This window comes from Trifolium pratense, linkage group LG3 (genome assembly GCF_020283565.1).
Source record: "Trifolium pratense cultivar HEN17-A07 linkage group LG3, ARS_RC_1.1, whole genome shotgun sequence".
Classification (NCBI taxonomy): domain Eukaryota; kingdom Viridiplantae; phylum Streptophyta; class Magnoliopsida; order Fabales; family Fabaceae; genus Trifolium; species Trifolium pratense.
The window spans coordinates 20,831,310-20,853,764 of NC_060061.1; the positions used below are offsets into that span (position 1 = coordinate 20,831,310).

The 22,455-nt window shown below is 34.9% G+C and overlaps 2 protein-coding genes and 1 long non-coding RNA gene across 3 annotated transcripts; 1 reads left to right on the forward strand and 2 right to left on the reverse strand.

Moving 5' to 3' along the window:
• Window positions 1-6,343: 6,343 nt before the first annotated feature.
• On the reverse strand, window positions 6,344-6,677 carry LOC123918311. Its single transcript, XR_006812752.1, has 2 exons — window positions 6,648-6,677; window positions 6,344-6,489 (listed from the first exon to the last, which is right to left on the reverse strand). It is a non-coding gene; the product is annotated as an uncharacterized LOC123918311 (long non-coding RNA).
• Window positions 6,678-6,988: 311 nt separating this feature from the next.
• Window positions 6,989-18,436, forward strand: LOC123914012 (GTPase-activating protein GYP1-like). Its single transcript, XM_045964983.1, has 10 exons — window positions 6,989-7,353; window positions 8,377-8,533; window positions 8,631-8,820; window positions 9,354-9,424; window positions 9,819-9,956; window positions 10,044-10,135; window positions 15,836-16,107; window positions 16,864-16,949; window positions 17,345-17,446; window positions 17,961-18,436. Exons 1-10 carry the CDS (start codon window positions 7,250-7,252, stop codon window positions 18,120-18,122), a joined length of 1,374 nt encoding a protein of 457 aa, XP_045820939.1. The 5' UTR covers window positions 6,989-7,249; the 3' UTR covers window positions 18,123-18,436.
• Window positions 18,437-18,662: 226 nt separating this feature from the next.
• Window positions 18,663-21,727, reverse strand: LOC123914013 (peptidyl-prolyl cis-trans isomerase FKBP16-3, chloroplastic). The gene is given in 8 exon segments (XM_045964985.1): window positions 18,663-18,831; window positions 18,834-18,953; window positions 19,289-19,363; window positions 19,492-19,540; window positions 19,951-20,000; window positions 20,299-20,382; window positions 21,043-21,323; window positions 21,567-21,727. Coding segments are annotated over 8 exon segments (741 nt in total). The 5' UTR covers window positions 21,604-21,727; the 3' UTR covers window positions 18,663-18,786.
• Window positions 21,728-22,455: the final 728 nt, after the last annotated feature.

Sequence of the window (22,455 nt, forward strand, 5' to 3'; positions counted from 1 at the left end):
TTAGAAAAAATTTTGTGAGAGAATAATTTGGAGACCATAAAGATTTAATATTTTTTTAATTGAATTTGAAGACCATAAAAATTATTATATCCAACTGACAATTATACCTAATTATTAGAATTTAATTTACATGCACCGTCGGTGTAAAGTTATTTTGCACATGCGTCCAATAATATACTGACACATCATGCATGGTAATTAAAAACACATGATATATCACATTCATTAAATGATGTGGCAACGCGTCATTGGATGTATGTGTAAAAAAAAATTACACCAACGGTGCACAACAATTAAACTCTAATTATTACATGCAGTTGGCAATCTTCCTTTCATAAAAAAAAAATTAAAAACAATTGCTTTGGTACAAAAATAAATTTTTTTTTGACGAAATTGGTACAAAAATAATTATTAGAGTAAATTTATGATTTTCGGTCAACAAAAATAATGACTATATAATTGCTTGCTATATATAGCACTTCAGAAACAATTCATTTTGTAATAATGCAAAAAAAAAAAAAAAAATCATATAAAGCATTTAATTCATTTATTGCAAAAAATATGGGAGAAAAATGTATTTGGAAACGCCATGTGTACAGAATCCTTCTATCAAACCCTCCCAAATAATATAATAATAATAATAGATAGATAATAGATAATAGGGAATGATTTGAATTTATTTCTTGGTAACAAATGATTTGAAATTTTGAATTCACATTAATTGAGAGATCGTGTATTAATGATTTTAAATTACTACTTGATTTGATTTAGTTGAAATCATTTGATTTATTTGTGGAATTGATTTTTTTTTTTTAATGTTTATTTATTTTACGGTGAAAGCAGCCTGTATGCATGTATTAATAATAATAATATGTTAACATTATTTCTCTAAAAAATATATATTTGAAGTTTATATTGATGGTTGTTATTTTTTTTATTTTATTTTGTGTCTTTCAAGTGTGCTTAATAATATGAAATGAGTTTTATTTTAAAGGGATTTGTTACTAATTTTTGGCATATATTTTTCTATAAATAGGGAGTGCTTTATTCATAGAAAAATTGAGAGAGAAAGAGAGCAACTCAAGAGAGTAGAGATGTAGAGGCAAGGATTAAGGTTTGCCACCACACAAGGTCTAGGGTTTTAGAGAGGAAAAAAGGTTTTCTCTTGGTATAACTCTAGGGTGGGAGAACTATCTTTGTGGTACACCTTGGGAAACACTTATCAAATTGGGTCTCTTGGCCACGGGAAGAGATTCGGGTTTTGGGTAGAATTAGGATTAATTCTTGTAACTCAATTGGAACTCTTTGTAAAGTTAGTCGTTTGATATAGTGGAACAGAGGGGCTGCTCTCCCCCCCCACACTAGGTCATTATTGGACCGAACTGGGTAAACAAATTATCGTGTTCTTTCTTCTCCTTTATCTTGTTTATCGGTTATTATTATTATTGCTTATTCCGCTTAATTATTTGGTTGCCGTTCTATTGCTCCACACATCAAGTTCTTTTATTGGTGTGATTTTAAGACGAATTCACAACAATTGGCGCCCACCGTGGGGCAATCGGAACAATTTGAAGTGAGCACCATGGGTTCTAAGTCGGATATCGAGGGACTTTCCAAAAGCAATTTGGAATTGTGGAAAGTGAAGATGAAAGCAATTTTAATGTTCGGGATGATGGGTAAAACATGGAGTGTTGTTATCCGGTGCCTCAAAGATAACGAGTTAATGGAGATGGCGAAGACGATCGGCCTGGAGAGGCGGTGGTAATAATACTCGGGTTACTTCTGAAACAATAACTTTATTATGCGGAGGTGCTAGTGGAAGTTGAGATTCAGTGGAGTGTTGAGTCATGACGTTGGATGCTCCTTTCACATGTGGTCAAAGAATGAATACATTGAGACTCTAGAGCTAGTTGAAGGTGGAGTTGTTCATCTTGAAAACAGAAAGCTTGAAGGTTCAAAGTATGAGTTCAGTTTGTCTTACAAAGTTTGACAATCGTGAGTTTCTTTACACGATGTGAGGTATGTTTCTGAACTTAGATGCAAAGATAGTTGGTCATGCATCTATAACTAGTGGTGACTCTCATAATGTGGTTGAGTTGTGGGACTTCGGGTGGACCTGTTAGTGACATGGGTTTAGTTGGATTAAGATTTAATGTATTTTCACGTGTGCAAGCCACGTCAGCAAAGATGTACAGTCAAATTTCCACTTGTTCATCTAAGGGGCAAAATAAAAAAATCTTGACATTGCAGTAGGTAAACAGAAAAAAAATTTACACAGGGATAAACGAAAAATTCCTAATTTTGCAGGGGGTAAATAATAATTTATCCAATAATTAATTACTACTAGTAATTAGGTTTATTAATGCCCCATTTTGCCATACTTATTTTCTACTTTTCTACCTCTTCTTAAAAGAAATAGAAAAGTATAAAATTGTATTTGGTCATATTTCTCCTTAAAATAATTAGAGAAATAAAGTAAATAAGTAGAAAATAAGAATAAGTTGGTTCAAACACAATTTTTTACTTATTTAATACTTTAAGCAGAAGAAAAAAGTGGAAAATAAGTATGGCAAACGGGACCTAAATATAATTAAAGGTGGCTTCCAAAAAAAAATATATGATTAAAAGTTGCGTCAAAATAATTATAATTACAATTTAATTTCTTTAATTATTCTTTATATTTGCATTTTTTTAATAAAAATTTATTTATGGGAATATACGTTGAATTAAGTAAGGGGGTGTATTGGATTGGAATTTCAAAAAATTTTCAAAGACTATTTTATGATAAAAAAATCTTGCGGTATTCAATCAAAACCTCAAGACTTTTCAGAATCTCCCGAGACTTTTTTCTTCTTCTGCCGAATAGGACAACTACGACTACTACCAAAAAAATTTCCCTTAGAAATTTTTCCCAATCAATCTATTTTCATATTGAGTCAGAATCTATATGCATACCGGTATGGGAATGGATTCTCTCAAGTATAATTTACACTTGAGAGAATAAAGTGTGGTTTGTTACCATTGATAAGAGAGATAAACATATAAAAATTTAGAGAAAATAAATTTAGATGGTGTTAGATTACACTTTATTCTCTCAAGTGTAAATCACACTTGAGAGAATCCATTTCCATACCGGTATGCTATTGTTCATGCATATTGCTCTAGACTATTGCTTCCACTCAAACCTTTTGGTATGCATATTTGTTGGCAATGAATTTTATTCATTTTATGGTTTTTTATATACGATTGATTCGACGTTGCAATTAAAAAGAAGGTTTTTGGAATCCCATAAAAAAGAAGGGTTTTTTTTCGTATATTATGATTGATTCATTTTTTTTTTTCTTATTTCTTCAACTTGTTTTTTTTCGCAGCAACATTATCTCTCAGAAGAAGAGTAAGATTTTTGTTTCTTTTCTTTTGTTTTGGGTTTGTCACTTTTCAACTAATAATTTTCTTTTAGGTGTTAAGTTTTGCAATTTTCTTTTTGATGTAATGCTTTTCTTCTTGTTCTACTACTTTTTTTTTAGCATCATGCTTCCTTTCAACTCTAGTCAATAAATCAAATTTTGTTTTTTTGTTATTATCGTTTTTCATATTCATTCTTTTTTGTACTTGTAACAAAAAAAATTATTTTTAGAAATTTTATAAATCTTAAAAATCCTTAAAGTCTTTTGAAATCTTAAAAATATGTGCAATAAATCCATCAAAATCCAAATTGGAAAATCTGGATTGTAAAAAGTCTTTCAAAAAGTCTTAAAAGTAAATACAATCCCAAAAAATCTTTTAAAATCTTCAAGACTTTTTTTTTTGTTAAAATAGTCTTACAAAATCTCAATCCAATACACCCCCTAAAAGTATTTTGGAAATATGATTTTATTTTTTTTGGAAATATGATATTAAATATAGTAAAATTAATTAAAATTTTCTTTGGTAGACAAATATAAATACATGTCATTGAAGTTTGTGGTATCAAGTAAATTATGTGGGAAGTATTGTGATTTTTTATAATCACCTTCAATTTTTAAGGGAGGACGAATTGTGAGAATTCTAGTTATTGATGTATAGATGTAAAGTTTTGTATTTTATGTACCAAAAAAAAAACTTTGTATTTTAGAATCATTAAACTTAATTGTGATGGTTCGATAACACGACAATCTAATTATGCGGGTTATAGTAGTATTTTGAGATATGGTAGTGGAATAATGGTACATGCTAACATATAGACGAGCACGCAACATAGTGTTGCCGAAGTCGAGTTTTTGTTGGTAGGCAGTCACGACATATACGCCAAAGTAGATGTTTAGCTCTTGGCGACACTATAATTTTCCACACACTACTCCAATCAACAACAGTGTCATCCCGTTTACCCCTTTCTCTTTTCTCACGCATCAACAATCTATATCATGTCTTGATAGTATACTTACTGTTATGAACAATTGCATAATTCTATGTTGATCCCATTTTTTAACACATTTCCACATTGTGGTGCACGTACTCAGCCTTTGCATTCCCCTCTAAGCCACGAATTGCGTATCGCCTTAATTTTACTTCCATCTCCAACTCGCCATCTACATCCAAGATCAAGTACCCAACGAGATTTCCATAAACTTCGTCATGCATAACTTGGATTATTCCCAATATTTACTTCAAAGAAAGATGAAAATACCTTCCTTTAAAAATTCTAACTACCAATGTATTTGAATTTGTCATCATGCTTCGTCCTTGTTTCACCATCATAGCTATGTTAAAAGTCTTGAGGTCTCGAAAGCATAGACCTCCTTCACTTTTAGTCTTTAAGATTGTTAGATAATAAAAAATAGTCTATGTTATTGGGCTTGTTAGTTTAGAGTCCATTAGGTTTTATTATATATTCTCTAGTAACCTTTTTGTAATGTTAAGCTATTGGTATTATATTGAAACCCTAGTCGTCTTTCTCTTTTTATATTTGTGTATATCATTATTGTTAACATGGTATCTAGAGCATGGTTTGATCCACCTTGAACTATTTGTCGCTTCCGTTGTTGAGTTTCCATAATTGTGGAAATATGTTTGCTTTGTTTTTTACGATTAGTTGGTTTTGTTAGTGTACTTGTAATATTGGTGTTTTGTTCGAAATCCACATCAAACTTCGCTGCAATATTGAAGTGAATTCAGCAATTGCTTTTTCTTATTTTGATAAGTGGCCACACAAAGGAATTGAAATAGAATTGGATTTGATGTCTACCGTAGCAACAAGAAAGAAAAAAAAAAAAAGCAACGTAGTTGAAGCTCTTGTGAGAAGGCAAATTGGAGTATTATATTGTTCCTGGGTTTATCTTCTCTCAGTAATGTTTGATTAAATTTGATTTGGTTCTCTTTGAATTGGTATGTTTGGTTTCAGTTGGTTTGGTTCTGTTTGATTGCACTTTTTTCGATTGCATTGCACTTCTCCCTATTGCATTTCTGATTGTATTGCACTTCTCCCTAGCTTATTCTGATTGCACTTCTCTCTGGCTTCTTCTTATTGCACTTCTCTTTGGCTTCTTCTGATTGCATTGCACTTCTCTCTGGCTTCTTCTGATTGATTGCACTTCTCCCTCTATTGGTTGATTCTTCTGTTTGGTTTGGATCTGTTCGTTTAATTTGTAACAAGCTTAAAGCTTAGTAAGCTTTAGCTTGAAGGGTAGTGTTTGAAGTTTATAGTATTTAGTATGTTTTTCGTATTTTGTTTGACAAACTCACAATGCTTTTTGTTGATGCATCGTGAGTTTGAGAGTAAGTGTTAGATAATAAAATAATAGTCTATGTTATTTGGTCTGTTAGTTTAGAGTTCATTAGGTTTTATTATATATTCTCTAGTAACATTTTTGTAATGTTAAGCTATTGATATTCTATTGAAACCCTAGTTGTCTTTCTCTTTTCCTATTTGTTTATATCATTATTGTTAAAACAATTTCATTTTAAAATTTAACATTTTGATTATTATTCAAGTATCACACTTGTTACAATTCTTATCTGAGTTGAAACTAGAGAATATCAACGGGGCAGAGAATGTGCGAAGGATGCTTCCTCGCTCCCCGCCCCCAAAGTTATTCCATGTCCCCGATTCCCGTCATGGGGGAATATTCTTCCTCATCCCCATAGATCCCACGGTATTCACAAACATAAAAAATTAACAAAATTTATATATTTTTCGAGCAAAAGCATGATGCTAGTAACTTGTTATTTTTTCCTTTTTTTAAAAAAACAAAATGATTTTAAAAATACGATCACCGTAATGATGACTATTGATTTTCTAGCATATTAACTTTATTTTTTTATAAAAAATAATTTAAAAATATTTATATACATCGTCAGTATAAAACTAACCGATTCAGACATGAAAGCACGGTCAGGGTCATCGACTATAGGCGATAGAGTGCCATCGTAGTCTAGAAACATAACAATCTGTTTCCCTTTGGAAGCATCCATAATCTGTTCAAACATGTCTAATGCCGATGGATGGCGAAGCTGTTTGAAAGAAGAAGAAAAATAACACGTGTCAAACAGTGCGAATGCACGAGTATTTTACTAGTTCATATAAAAATAAAAAATCAGATCCACTGTTTGTTGAAAATTTGCACGTGAAATGAATAACAGTGAAACCGAGAGAATTTGATTATACTCACAATCCAAGAATTGTATTCTTCAGCCAAAAGTGATTAATGCATTGTAGGATCAAAGACTATTTTGTATTTTTTCCTGAGCCATGGATCATAATGACAGAGAGTTGTACATTCAGGGTCCAAAATTGTTGTTTTCCCGTCTTAGTGCCAACTCAACAAGCTGATGTGTGTCCAACAAAATGTCAAGTAGAGACTAAACTGACTAACGGAATACAGATTCAGAAACTATTTAATAGTTTTTTCCTCGGTGAAGGATGAAAATGACAACGAGTTAGACATTGAGAGACCAAAATGACTATTTACCGTATTTATAAGATAATATAAATATGATATGATAAGCTGATAAGCATGATGATTAGAGTAGTAAGGAAACAAGATGGAACAACATAAACACTTTCACAAAAAATAAAGAAAGAAAAAAAAGGAGAATTGAGAATGTTTTATTTTGGGTTTTGGCGGTAATTGATGCAAATTTGTTGCCTATGTCCATAAGCAAATACCAAGTATAGTTCTTTTCTCTCTGCGCGTGGTTGTTCGAATATTGAAGAATTGAATTGATCTGAACCATCATCATCATCATCATCATCATCATCATCATCACCATCATGAACAAACCTCCACGAGAAGATCATCATGAACGTAACAACACTGTTACTACTTCTACTACTCTCGACTCCAGATTCAGCCAGACTCTCAAAAACGTTCAAGGGTGCGTATCATCTTTCCTCCAATTTCTCTTCTTACAGATCTCGCAATTCCCTCTTTTTTCAATTTTGCTCAATTCTTCATCCGCGTATTCAATTTGCTTCTGTTCGTTTCTTACTGTTATTATTGTTGACAATTCAGATTTCATTTTCACCTAATTTCATACAAAAATTACTTTTTAGATATCAAGGATTCGCATAATTGGGATTTCATATCATTCTATTTATTAGATTCATTTGAACTATGTTATTTTTGTTTTCCTTCATTATTTTTTAAATTTAGTTTCACCTACAACTTGAACAAGTACTAGTATGTGGCTTGGATTGATTTTAGAATTCAAAAATTGATTTTTTTTTTTTGATCAAGTAGCCTAGTGGCTAGTAATTCCACCTTGAAAGGTGAATTAGTGGAGTGTCCGGGGTTCGAACGCTGGCTCTGCATATATATAATGTGACGTCCCTATCAATTGAGCTAAGTTCACGGAGACTAAAGAATTGATTTTGACATGCTTGCTTGCTTATTCTTGAGTAGTATTAATTTTGCCTGTATGTTTGGATTCATTTTAATGAGAGGCAAAATGATTGCGAGTGCGAGCATTCTCGAGTAGCATTAATTTTGCCGCGTGTTTAGATTCTTTTTAATGAAAGACAAAATTGACTTTGACATGCATATGAGTATTCTCGAGTAGTATCAATTTTGCCGCGTGTTTGGATTCTTTTTAATGACAGACAAGTGATTTTAGAATTCAAAATTAACTTTGACACGTTTGCATATTCTCATTAATATTGTCTCAATGATTGATTCTAACTTGAAATATGAGATTTTGAACTCTTGCCTCAAAACATATTGTAGCCTCAACTAACTTTAATTTTGCCACAATGGTTGCCTCAATTTATTGTTAACCTTACTTTTAAGTAAATGTGTCTAATATAAGTCACTTTAGATTCAAGTAACTTTTCGCCACCAGAGAACCAATCACACAATGACTTTAGTTATTGATAGCAATTTGTGTTCCTTTTCCATCAAGGTTACTCAAAGGTCGTAGCATGCCCGGTAAAGTATTGATGAGCAGAAGGTCTGAACCTTCTGATAACCTTAACTTAAAGGTATCCTCAACGTACTTCAAAAGGAGTTTCTCACACAATGATGCTGGCACAAGTGATCACATATCTGGTGCAGTAGAGGTGATCTTAGTATTCTTAATTTCTATAATTTTTTATATGTCTCTATAAGTTTGTTGTGGATCCATTCACCAAGTGGGGACTTCTACTCTTAATACAGGAGGAAGTTCAGAGTACAAGTAAACCAGTCAGCATTGCTAATGTTAGTAGGTTAAAAATATCAACCTCCCTTGGGGAAAGGGAGAACTTATCTGACGACTTCCGCAAGTATACCATGGGCGCTAGAGCTACCGATTCGGCAAAAGTTACAAAGTTCACTAAGGTGCTTTCTGGAACAGTGGTTATATTAGGTACTTTAACCTTCATACTTAATTTTCCTATGTATTGGCCTCTTGTTACTCCTAAATGGCCACATCTGATTATTGTAGTTGTTAGACAATATGAGTAATAATATCTTGATCTTATCTCAATGTATCTCAAATTATTTATTAGGATTAGTTTTCCCAATTCTTTATATTTTATGATTTATTTCTTTATTTAATTTGGATTAGGAGTTTAGAATTAGCTTAAATAACGATCAATCCATAGTCTTCCATATCATCTACCCATTATGACAATCACAATTTAATGTTTTTATTTCTCTCCATTCCCTCCTTTATCTAAAACTTTATAACTGCCCACATTATGGTTGCCTTAGCCTATTGATATTTTTGTCAGCTAGGTTCAAAATAATTTGCAACAGAAATCGAGCCTTGCTCATGATATATGATATTGTTGAATTTTATCTGTTTTGTTTTACTAAGCTGTTAAGCCTTCTGGAAATCTATTTTTTCCTAGAAGAATAAAATATCTCCTACTTGACAATTTGACATCCATATTGTAGACAAATTGCGTGAATTAGCTTGGAGTGGTGTTCCAGACTACATGCGTCCTAAAGTGTGGAGACTCCTCTTGGTAAGCTCTATGGACCTTCAGCTATTTTGCTTGCACCAGCTTATGCTCTTATCACAGCACTCAGTCATATGAAGCATGATAATGATAATAAGGAACCGTTGAGCTCATTTAAGTTGTTAAGACAAGTAGATTATTTATTTATTGGTATCTTAACATAAAAGTTTTGTTCATTGAGGCTGAGCCATGTAATTATCCTCTATTAAGAAACCTTGATGCTGGCCTCATAAATGTTTTTGCAACAAGCTCATGCGGAATATTTTATAAAAGAAAGAAAATATAGTGTATTTGTTATATAGAGAATCATTAAGGGGTCAAACTAATTGACCTCCCCCATCACACCTTCTTACAGACAACATTTTGTCTTCCTGGAAATTTAAAGATAAACTGACAACAGGGATATGAACCACCTAATTCAGATAGAAAGGAGGGAGTCTTGAGAAGGAAGCGTGGAGAGTATCTTGATTGTATTTCTCAGTATTATGATATTCCTGATTCAGAACGTTCAGATGACGAGGTCAGCATGCTTCGCCAGGTATTCCCAGCTCTAATATATTCCTATCTTGATTATTTGTGGAAACAATATTATTCTTTTTGACAGCTGCCATTGTATGGTTGTTAGATTGCCGTTGATTGTCCAAGAACTGTACCCGATGTTCCTTTCTTCCAGCAACAGCAAGTTCAGAAATCATTGGAACGTATTCTTTATGCATGGTAAGATATTCTTTTTATCCATTTCTTGCCCCCTCTATTCTTAGTTTAGTGTTCTTTGTTATGGATAATTGTAATAGGTGAAAGATGGCTCTTAGCTTGGCCAAGAAAGTCATACAGCACAACTTTCCTAGTATTAGGGCATGTGTGTACCTACTGGATATTGGTACTTGTTATGTATCCATTACTGGTATGACAGTTGTTGTGAATTCGGATTGAATCACACCAATAAAATAATTGATGTGTGGAGCAAATAACGATTAAGCAATCAAATAATGAGATCGGCAATAATAATAAAAAAACAAAAGATAAAGCGATAAAGAAAAAAGGAACACAAGAGAATTGTTTACCCAGTTCAGTCAATGTGACCTACTCTGGGGGAGAGAACAGCTCTTCGATCCACTATCAAACTTGTTCCTTGATTACAATGAAATTCACCACAAGAGTTACAAGATTTAGAGTTTTTCCTAAATCTACCCTAAGCCCGAATTTCTTCCCGTGACCAAGAAATTCAATATGAAAGTGTTTGCCAAGGTGATAGAATGTTTCCCTAACCCTAGAGTCTTCCCAAGATGATCTCTCTCAACCCTAGCCTTTTTGTTAGCCTTTGAAACCCTAAAATCCCCTTAAAAAAGTCAGAAAACGCATAACATATATATAGGCCCGCAGACACTACGCCTGGGCGCAGCCTCCCACGCCTGGGCGTGAGCAGGCAGAGTTCAACCCAGTTTTTCACGCCTGGGCGCCAGCTCCCACGCCTGGGCGTGAGCAGGCAGAAACTACCAATACATGATTTTCTGATTTTTACATTATTTCAAGGCAATATTCAACAATTCTCCACCTTGCCTTTAAATCAATGGTGATGCCGACTTCTCATCAACCACCGTGCTGCTCTCTCCAACCTCCGTCTACTCTTCAACGAAGTTAATCAAGTCCAAGCAATGCTTGAACTTAGCTCTAGGTAACGATTTGGTGAACATGTCAGCTGGATTCTCCTCCGATGCAATTTTCTCCACCATGATCTCTTTTGTCTCAATCATGTCTCTTACAAAATGCAACCGAATGTCAATGTGCTTTGTCCTTTCATGATACACCTGGTGATTTGCCAAATGAATGACACTCTGACTGTCACAATGTATCTTCACACATCCTTGACTAATCCTCATTTCTCCAATCATACCCTTCAACCATATGGCTTCCTTGACCCCTTCAACAAGGGCTATGTATTCTGCTTGAGTTGTTGACAAAGCTACAACAGATTGTTGATTGGCCTTCCACGTTACCGCTGTACCGAACAATGTAAACACAAAACCCGATAAGGATTTTCTAGTGTCTATGTTACCTGCATAGTCCGCATCCACATATCCCTCCAAAGCATCTCTTCCTGGATCAGTTCTTGTGTACTTCAGACCACCCTTCAAAGAACCATTCAAATACCTCAGAACCCACTTCAAAGCTTGCCAATGAACTTGGCCCGGATTTGCCATAAACCGACTTACCACGCTAATTGCATATGATAAATCAGGCCTACTACAAACCATGCCATACATGATGCTTCCAACCCCACTTGCATAGGGAGTACTCTCCATCTTCTTTCTCTCATCCTCGGATTGAGGACACTGTTTTATCGACAACTTTGAATGGTGACCAAGTGGCGTATTCACTACCTTGGAATCTGTCATTCTAAACCGCTCCATCACTTTCTTCAAATAATCATGCTGAGATAAGAACAACTCACCTTTACTCCGGTCTCTCAAGATATCCATACCAAGTATCCTCTTCGCATTGGCAAGATCCTTCATCTCAAATTCACCATTTAGTTTCTCCGTGAGCTGTTGAATCTCTTGCTTGTCAGAACTTGCCATAAGAATATCATCTACATAAATAAGAAGGTAGAGAATGACTTTCTCATTCCTCTTCATCATGTACACACAACTGTCATAGTTGCTTCTCACAAATCCAGTCTTCAATAAGAAATCATCAAACCGACGATACCACTGCCTTGGACTCTGCTTCAACCCATACAAAGATTTCTTTAACAAACACACTTTTGAATTGTCTTTCACAAAACCTTCAGGTTGTTGCATGTAGATAGTTTCTTCTAACTCTCCATGTAAGAATGCGGTCTTCACATCCATTTGTTCTAACTCAAGATCATACATGTTAACAATCGCCATAAGTACCCTTATAGAACAATGTTTCACCACAGGTGAGAAGATTTCGTTGTAATCAATCCCCTCAACCTGAGTAAAACCCTTTGCTACAAGTCTTGCCTTATACCTTGGTGCTTCGACCCCTGGTATACCTTCTTTTCTTTTGAACACCCACTTGCTACCAACTACCCTTTTATTTTTAGGTAATGGCACAAGCTTCCAAGTCTGGTTCTTCTCCAATGAAAGCATTTCCTCATTCATTGCCTTCAGCCAGTCTTGACTATCTATGCTTTCTGATGCTTCCCTGAAGTTCTTTGGTTCCTGGTCTTGCACTTCTTCAGCTGCATTCAAAGCATAACAAATAAGGTCAGCATAACCGAGCCTATTAGGTGGACGAATAACTCTCCTCTCCCTATCTCTTGCTAGCTGATAGTCAGGAACAGTTGTTTCATCACTTCCACTTTCATCAGGTACTTGAGTCTCATCCTCCTTTTCCCTCTCATCTGTGGAAGGCTCCACCTCAAACTGAATTCTCTCCACCCCAATTTCTGGTCTTTTCTCAAGGTCTTTGCACTTCATCCCCATTCGGGTCTCATCAAAAGTGACATCCCTGCTTATGATAAACTTTGATCCTCCAGGCTCCATCTTCCATAGCTTGTAACCTTTCACACCTTCAGGGTAACCAATGAAAACACACTTCACAGCTCTAGCATCAAGCTTATCTTGCTTGATATGTGCAAATGCTAAAGCTCCAAAGATTTTCAAGTTAGAGTAGTCTGCCGGCTTGCCACTCCAAACCTCCATAGGTGTCTTTAGATCAATTCCTGTTGATGGACATCTGTTGATCAAATATGCAGCAGTGTTAACTGCCTCTCCCCAGAAACTCTTGGGTAATCCAGCTCCCAACATCATACATCTCACGCGCTCTAGCAAGGTCCTGTTCATCCTTTCAGCCAGTCCATTCTGCTGCGGTGTGTATGCAACGGTCTTATGCCTCTTTATATCTAGTTTCCTGCAAAACTCATTAAACTGCTCTGAAACAAACTCCAGGCCATTGTCAGTTCTTAAAAGTTTTAGTTTACTTCTTGTTTGATTTTCTATTAAGGTATGCCATTCTTTGAATTTTTCAAAAGTGTCACTTTTATTCTTTATTATGTAAACCCATACCCTCCTAGAGTAATCATCAATTATTGAAAGAAAATATGAACCTCCCCCATGAGTAGACACAGATGCTGGACCCCAAAGATCCGAGTGAACATACTCGAATGGCCTAGTAGACTTATGCACTCCCACCCCAAACTTAACCTTATGTTGTTTTCCTAGAGTACAATTATCACAAAAGTCTAGTTTGTTCAATTTTTCTTTCCCTAGTAAACCTTGTTTAGCTAGTTCAACTAAACCCCTTTCACTAACATGACCTAACCTCAAATGCCATAGTTTAGTTATGTCTGCATTTTCAACACTAGTTACTAATGCATTAGAAATAACAGTTGAACCTTCTAAAATGTAAAGACCATTCATTTTAGACCCCTTAGCAATTACTAATGCACCATTAGAAATTCTCATTACCCCACGTTCAATCCTAGTACAATACCCTAGATTATCAAACATGCTTATGGAAATTAAATTTCTTTTAAGTTCAGGAATATACCTCACATTTTTCAAAAGGAAATCACGATCGTCATACATTTTAAGACGAATAGTACCCATACCTTGAACCTTGCACGCTTTATTGTTACCTAGACGGACGACTCCACCTTCTTTAAGCTCCAAAGTTTCAAAGTACTCCTTTCTTGGACAAATGTGATATGAGCACCCCGAGTCCATGACCCAGCTCTTCTCAGGTTCCCAACTTGTAACTGTCAATGCTCCTGCACTCTCATAACCTTCCTCTTCACTAACGGCAATTTGAGCTGACGAACTACCACCACCCCTTCTCTCAGGGCAGTCCTTCTTGAAGTGACCTGGTTCATGACAATGATAGCATCTTAACTTGCCACCACCATCACCCTTTGACCTAGACTTGGACCTATGCTTCTTTCCCTTCCCCTTACTTTTGTCCTCGCTTCTTCCTCTCGCCACATTCAGCCCTTCTCCGCTGTCATCAATCCTCAAGTCTCTCATCTTAGTCATCTCCTTGGTTCTCAAAGCCGATTGGACTTCATCCAAGGTGATAGTACCTTCTTTGCCATAAAGCAATGCATCCTTGAGGTTTTCAAATGACTTAGGTAAAGCACACAATAGGTGGAAAGCTTTGTCCTCGTCCTCCAAATTCACATCAATGTTCGCCAAATCGTCAATAATCTTATTGAACTCCGAAAGCTGCTCAACCACGGACTTGTTCTCCGACATACGATAGAAGAACAACCGTTCTTTCAGACACTGCTTATGTGCCAAGGACTTGGTCATATACAATGCATCGAGCTTCGACCACATCCCTGCAGCAGTCCTCTCCTTTGCTACTTCTCTCAACACATTATCCGCGAGGCACAAGATAATGGCACTCAATGCCTTATCATTCATCTCGTTCTTCTCTGCTGCTGAGAAAGTATTAGGCATGCTCGCAATTCCTAACAATGCTTCTGAACACTTCTGTTGTTTTAATATTGCCCTCACCTTCACCTTCCACAACCCAAAGTCGTTACTCCCGGTGAACTTCTCAATGTCCCACTTAGAACCCATGATACTTAAATCGTTTGATCCTTTGCCCCACGGTGGGCGCCAATTGTTGTGAATTCAGATTGAATCACACCAATAAAATAATTGATGTGTGGAGCAAATAACGATTAAGCAATCAAATAATGAGATCGGCAATAATAATAAAAAAACAAAAGATAAAGCGATAAAGAAAAAAGGAACACAAGAGAATTGTTTACCCAGTTCAGTCAATGTGACCTACTCTGGGGGAGAGAGCAGCTCTCCGATCCACTATCAAACTTGTTCCTTGATTACAATGAAATTCACCACAAGAGTTACAAGATTTAGAGTTTTTCCTAAATCTACCCTAAGCCCGAATTTCTTCCCGTGACCAAGAAATTCAATATGAAAGTGTTTGCCAAGGTGATAGAATGTTTCCCTAACCCTAGAGTCTTCCCAAGATGATCTCTCTCAACCCTAGCCTTTTTGTTAGCCTTTGAAACCCTAAAATCCCCTTAAAAAGTCAGAAAACGCATAACATATATAGGCCCGCAGACACTATGCCTGGGCGCAGCCTCCCACGCCTGGGCGTGAGCAGGCAGAGTTCAACCCAGTTTTTCACGCCTGGGCGCCAGCTCCCACGCCTGGGCGTGAGCAGGCAGAAACTACCAAAACATGATTTTCTGATTTTTACATTATTTCAAGGCAATATTCAACAACAATCATTCAGGAGTATCTATGCATCCTATGTTATACTAGGTTTAGAGGATGGGACTTCTACTTGCTTTTCTAAATATTGTACTTAATCTACTACCAGTACAAAAAAAGTTATCAGATCCATCTTTATGTTATTGCTGTGTTAGAACTTAGAATTCTTTAAGTAAACTGATATAATTTCTTAATATTTTGTCAGGGCCATTCGACATCCTGCAAGTGGATATGTTCAGGGCATAAATGATCTCGTTACACCCTTTTTAGTTGTTTTTATATCAGAATACTTAGAAGGGGGTATAGATGATTGGTCCATGTCTGATTTATCGTCAGACAAAATCTCTAATATAGAGGCTGACTGCTACTGGTGTTTGACAAAGTTGCTTGATGGTATGCAAGACCATTACACATTTGCTCAACCTGGAATTCAGAGGCTTGTTTTTAAATTAAAGGAATTGGTCAGGAGGATCGATGGTACACTTTTTTCCCCAGGCCTTTTGGTTTTCTTCAAGCATTGCTATAATTTCAGGAACTTAAATGCCTCACCACCTATTTATGGATTTCATACCATTTCTATTCTCAACTTTTCATTTTCTATTTTCAGATGGTATTCTCAACTCTAGTAATATTAATAATTAGTTTAAGGTTTTAGAGTAAAACTACTCTCAGATTATGGCCCATCGATTAGGGGAAAGATAAGAATGTGGATTCTTGAAGCTGAAAACATATAAAACTAAGGAACACTATTACTTTACCCTCATAACCAATGCAAAAGAGATGCTGGAAAACTGTTGTTCCCCATTTTCTAGGTTTGAAGCATCTGTTGGTCACCATATATTATTACCGGAGTTCTTTAATCTATAATATACTTTCTGATGTTTTTTTACAATCAATTATGATTTTTAGTTAGTTGTGTGTGTCCATTTTGGAGTATTTGTTTTTTCTAGACAGAAGAATATAATCTGTTTGAGTGCCACAAGGGCTTGAAAGATTCAATTAGATATTTCACTCAAAAAAATTTAAAAAATGTAAATCTTATTATCTTATTTGCTTTTACTCAGAAGTGTCGAAATTTGATCATCGCTTTATTTATCCATTGGTTAAAAATACAGAATTTATTGACATGAATTTATAAACTCGATCATTATTCATGTTGCTGTATTATTATTCATATATATTCAAATATAATCTGATCTGATGTGCCCTGTTGAAACTTTTGAGCTGCACCAGAGCCTGTTACACAACATATAGAGGATCAGGGACTTGAATTTCTTCAATTTGCTTTCCGCTGGTTCAACTGTCTTCTGATCCGCGAGGTTTGTCCTGGCCATTTTTCCCCTTATAAATAGGATAAGTTGAGTTAGCCTGGATAAAGTTTCCAGAAGCACCTGTGGAAAATGAAATATTATGAACATCTTATAATAACTGAGTTTTTTAAATAATACTTTCTTGCATAACTGTATAAGTAGAAATTGGTTATGCAGCTTCATTTTTCAGATGTTTTTTCTTCTAACTTGTCGATAAACATATACAAGATTATTTTTGGAAGTGAATAACCATAAATTATTTTAATTGAGAAGCTCTCATTAAGTAAAAACAAATCCAAACAGCATCTTTCTCAAGAGCAACTTCATGGTGTCATTGATAAAGTGGTCTGCGATAAAAATGGATTGATTTATGCTGAGGCTAATATCTGATTGACTGATTGTAGATACCCTTCAATCTCATCACACGCCTTTGGGACACATATCTAGCTGAAGGAGATGCCTTACCAGACTTCCTCGTGTATATATTTGCTAGTTTTCTTCTAACGGTGAGCTAGCTTACTTTGGTCTTTTTACTAAAACAATATACTACATATTTGAATTAGATTTCATCTCGTAGCATGCTGATTAGGATTGGTACTTGGTGGTCTTGTTAACGTGAAGTTTTATCTCTTCTGGTTCATATTGGCTGATAATTCTAAGCCTGATTTCCAAATCTGTTCGCGATAAAACAAACTTGCTGTTTGCTTTTTCACCACTTTCGCTATTTAATAGAAATGCCTTTCAAAGAGATTTTTTTTATCGAGATGTTTTCAATGTGTACTGAAGTTAATGAAGAATGCATTTCTAGCATTCTTGGATATGCTTGTATTTCCCAATTGTCTACATCTACTTCGATGTGCTTGCACATACACTTATTATGCATTTCTTTTTCCCTGTTGTATTTAGCATGGCTACTTTGGTTATTTACACATTCATTTTACTTTTATCAATGATTAATTAGTAGAATTGTAGAAACTAGAAACTGAATTTTTCTTTATGTATATATTTTTTTTTCTTTAGTGGTCAGACAAGCTGCAGGGCTTGGAATTCCAGGAGTTGGTAATGTTCCTTCAACACCTTCCAACTCAGAAATGGACTCACCAGGACCTCGAGATGGTGCTTTCCCGGGCATTTATATGGCATAGCATGTTCAACAACTCTCCAAGTCATTTCGCTAGCTGAGCAGGCAATTGTGTGTGGTTTTTCTGAAATTAGTTCTCCTTAAAGTTCTCTCTGCTTTCCATCGGCGTTGCTCTTGCTTTGTGTATGGTGCTTTTTGTCAATGAATGATTTTTTCAACCAATTGAGTATTTTGTAAAGGAGAGACAAATAAACGATAGTCTCAATTTTGTTGTATTTATGTATTTTCCAGAAAAGCAACAAATACCCAGTTTGTGTACACAAGTGTGTTCTTCTCTAATGTATGCCAATACAAGTATTACTTATATAGTGTGTTTGGTTGGAAGAAATGAATGTGCTAACATACATGAATCAAACACCACAATTTCTCACTCATGGCATAAATGCGCAACAAAACTGTTTGTAATATGTTCCCTGTTCTCTAGTTATTAATAAGGCTGAAAGTTCCACTGTTTGACCAAAAGCTTAAGCGGAATAAAGATTCAATGTCCCTCTTGAAGACCAGAGAATCTGACATAAGCTCTCATGTCTCAATCGCAGGTCCAATGTCATTTTCAGTATGGAAATTATACGCAAGGAAGATTCAGGTTTAATATACTTGACATCGTAAATTTCAAACATTACTCTACATAGCTGTAAGTTTCAAGGGTACTCAAAAGAATTAACAATTGTATAAGATAATGATAGTGATGGTGATAAATTAAATTTAGGTTGACTGTGTACAATCAAGGTTGAATCGACAACCAAATTTTATTCCTCATCATCCACTTCAAGTCCTGGTACATATTCCAAACTTACATCAAATACTACCGGACTGTTTGGAGCCACTCTTGGTCTTCCTGGAGCAGAATTAAGTCCTTTTGGGAATGCCAACTGCCAAACAAGAAAAACAAAATCATATAGCCAACAATTAGAATTAATACTTACCCAATCTGTAAATAAATTTGTCAGAATTGTGCAATTGTTCTTTAGCATGCTTCCTTTTATAGTTTCTCACCATTCAGTGATCAATGCACATTTTAAGTATGGATGCTCAATTGCTCATAGCCACTTAGAAACTAGAAATGCACTAGCTTTACATGATGAAAGACAAATTTCAGTTTAATGTTTTGAGTTTTTTTTTGCTATGTTTGAAGATGTTACTGGCATGCAAGTAAGGGTAGGGTGGAGGGGAATCTACTGTGTCAACAATCAAGACAGAAGCTTACTGGTCCAGGTATGTACAGCCGACGTTTTCCTCCTACTTTCATGCTCAAAAGACCTTCATCAAGTCCTTTTATCACCTGTTATCTCATTGGGTTGAATATCAGTTAGTCTTTGAAAGGATTATCAAACACTTACTACTGTTTTTCGCGAACATTTAGTAGGATTCTTGAGCATAAGAACACTCAAAGCAACATTTAGGGTTTACCTGACCCGATCCAACACGAAAAATGTAAAGCTGGCCTTTCTCCAATGAACTGTAAAATTGAAAGGGGGGAAAATAACAGAACAAAATACATTATCATTAAAGTGCATGCTCATAGGATTCAAATTCATTATCATTAAAGTGCATACATATAATTGAGCATTATAATGAATGTTTCAAAGAGAACAACTTCAAAAACCAAAATTAGGTGACAACTTAAAAAGGAACAATCAAGTTAAAACACCAAATCGTTACAATACTACTCGCTGTTTTCTAAAGGGGTCCATTTGATAATTATGCTAATAGCACGCTTCAACATCTTATTAGGCATGGTTGTACAGTTCAGTACATTCAAACGCAACTTATCATATATAATACAAACATGAAACATCAAACATCACTTGGCATCTTGCAATTTATTGACTAAAGAAAGATTGATAGAACTTTGTAATTGGTAGATACCTATCAAATATTTGTCCAGATGGAACCATTGCAACATAATTAGCAGCCACCTGTTAGAGAGGTTCATGAAAATGCAGTCAGTATTGCTTTATTGAGAACAATATCACATGCTGACAGGGAACTTCACTACAGATATAAGTCATCTTTTTTAAGTTAATTCAAGGTTAAAAAAGTGATTAAGTATCATGACTATTTCTTAGAGAAAAAAAGATTCAGTTGCTTCCATTCCCCAGATGCGAGTTAAGTAGTTAGGAATTGATCTCGTTCGAAATTGGCAATGCCTGTCTTTTTGAAATGGTGGAGACGAACGTACAAGAGACACTGAACAGGTCAGAAGATTTTACACACCTGAAATCCAACTGGTGGACTAGGGCCTTGCCCAACTTTAATATCCTTGTATTGCAAACCTGATTCAGTAGTTACAATAGGTACCTTCATGCATAAAATATTCAGTGTAAGTCATAACTATCGATATTAAAGGTTACTAGGTTCGTAAAGAAAAAACATTTTGCCCATCATTTTTTGTCTGTCAAAGGTTCATAAATATGGCTAACTTTCAACAAAAGTTCTATCACATTGATTTACAATTTTTAAGGATAACATAGTCTTTATCGCATAGTGCATAACGGAACCTGCTATACTTTCTTCAGAAGAACTGTAAGAATCTCTGCTCATTCCTACCAGAATATTGGATTCTGTTATTTTGATGAATTAGACGGTGCACAAGTATATTAATTCTTAAATTTCTGTCAGGGATTTTTTTGTTACAACAAAACTTGAAATGAAATGACAGCATACAATGACAATGAATCTACTTAAGTTCTGATAATCTCTATTGCACTAGCAACGGTTTGTGAAGAACCTTAAAATAGAAGTCCTTTCGTCAAACGTTTAAGACTAAAAATTTCAATGACATTGCAATGATATCTTCTGCAAATTTTGGTCACATATTACCAACCTTTCAAATTTTGCTGCCTAATTCGAGTAGATAAAAACTAAATGCGATGAAATGTGAATGCATTCTGGGCAATGTACAGACAGTAATCACAGGTAGGTAAGGCATAGAAAGAGGACTATGTAATCTCACCATACATTTTCAAGCTCTTTCTCACAAGTGTCGTCGCATAATTTTGGTTTTTCTTCTGGTGGCAAACCAGCTCCATTGGCAGCATCAAATGAATGGATGAAGAGTGTAGTAGAGACTCCTAATGCTAATCCAAGAAAGTCTCTACGTGACTCGGTATTAAACACAGCATTATCATTAGCATTAGCAGTGCATTCCCTTGTTTCTGAGCACTTAACTTTAAGAACAAATTTTCTAATAGAAATGGCTTGAGGAGCAGTAAAAGAAGGAATTTTACCACAAGTAGAATCTATCAAAAAGAAACAAAACCAAACATAAATTAACAGTGAAATTGAAGACTGTTATTTCCAACTATGCAGAAATAGAACTTGATTGCAAAAATACATAGTACTATTTCACATAGTTACAAAAACACACACACCATTTTGACATAATTATGATACATAGGACATGTAATCATGGTAGAAAATGTCATAAGTAATGATATATGCATTATTGGATAGTGAGAAAAACAGAAAATGAAAGCCCTTACAAAGTGGAAGGTGGAGAGGGGAAGCCATACTAGGCATATCCAAGGATGTAATATTGTGTCATGTGATGATGATGATGTTAATGTTTGCAAATGGATAAACCAAATCTAGTTTGAACAATAAACATGGAGCATAGAAACGTGGTGCGTGTTTTTTCAGACCCAAAGTCTTTATACTCTTCCACGTGGCAGATATAGATATAATCAACAATAGAGTTTAGTGTTAGAGCTTGGAGAGTTGCTATCCGTGCCCCCATTTATTTAATACACCTCCTAGTAAAAAAAAACTCTTGACTTATTTCATTTTTGTTTATATAAAAATACTTGGTTTTTCACTTGAAAACAGACAACTTTAACATATTCTCACCCATATTTATCATCTAGTTTTTGAAATGGTAAGGAGTTTAGTCGAGTGAATGACCATTTTTAGTTATTACATACATATAATTAAGCTCTTTTCTTTATGTCATGTCTTTAAAATTAGTCACGTCAGTGTTTTTTTATCAACATGTGTATATTAAGAAACATGACATCCATGAATAAGAGATTTTTTTTTTTAAGAATCAATTGGATTGATTATGGTAGAAAATGACACAAAACAAAGAAGATGGAGCAAAATGAGTTAACCTATGCCTTATACACTAATTAAACTAATGAGCCTAATTTCCTATATTTCATGGTGCATGAGGGACTAGTAGTTGCAAAATAGGGAAAATTGAAAATTGGTTATTTTAAATATGAGACTAAAATCACACAATTATAAAATTTAAGGGGTCAAAAATGCAATTTGACCTATTTTTTTTTAAAAAGAGGAGTGTATAAGTAAAGAAATGACATGAAGTGTGAAAAATTAAAAATGTTCAAAATGAACGTAGAATACGAGAGTTTATTT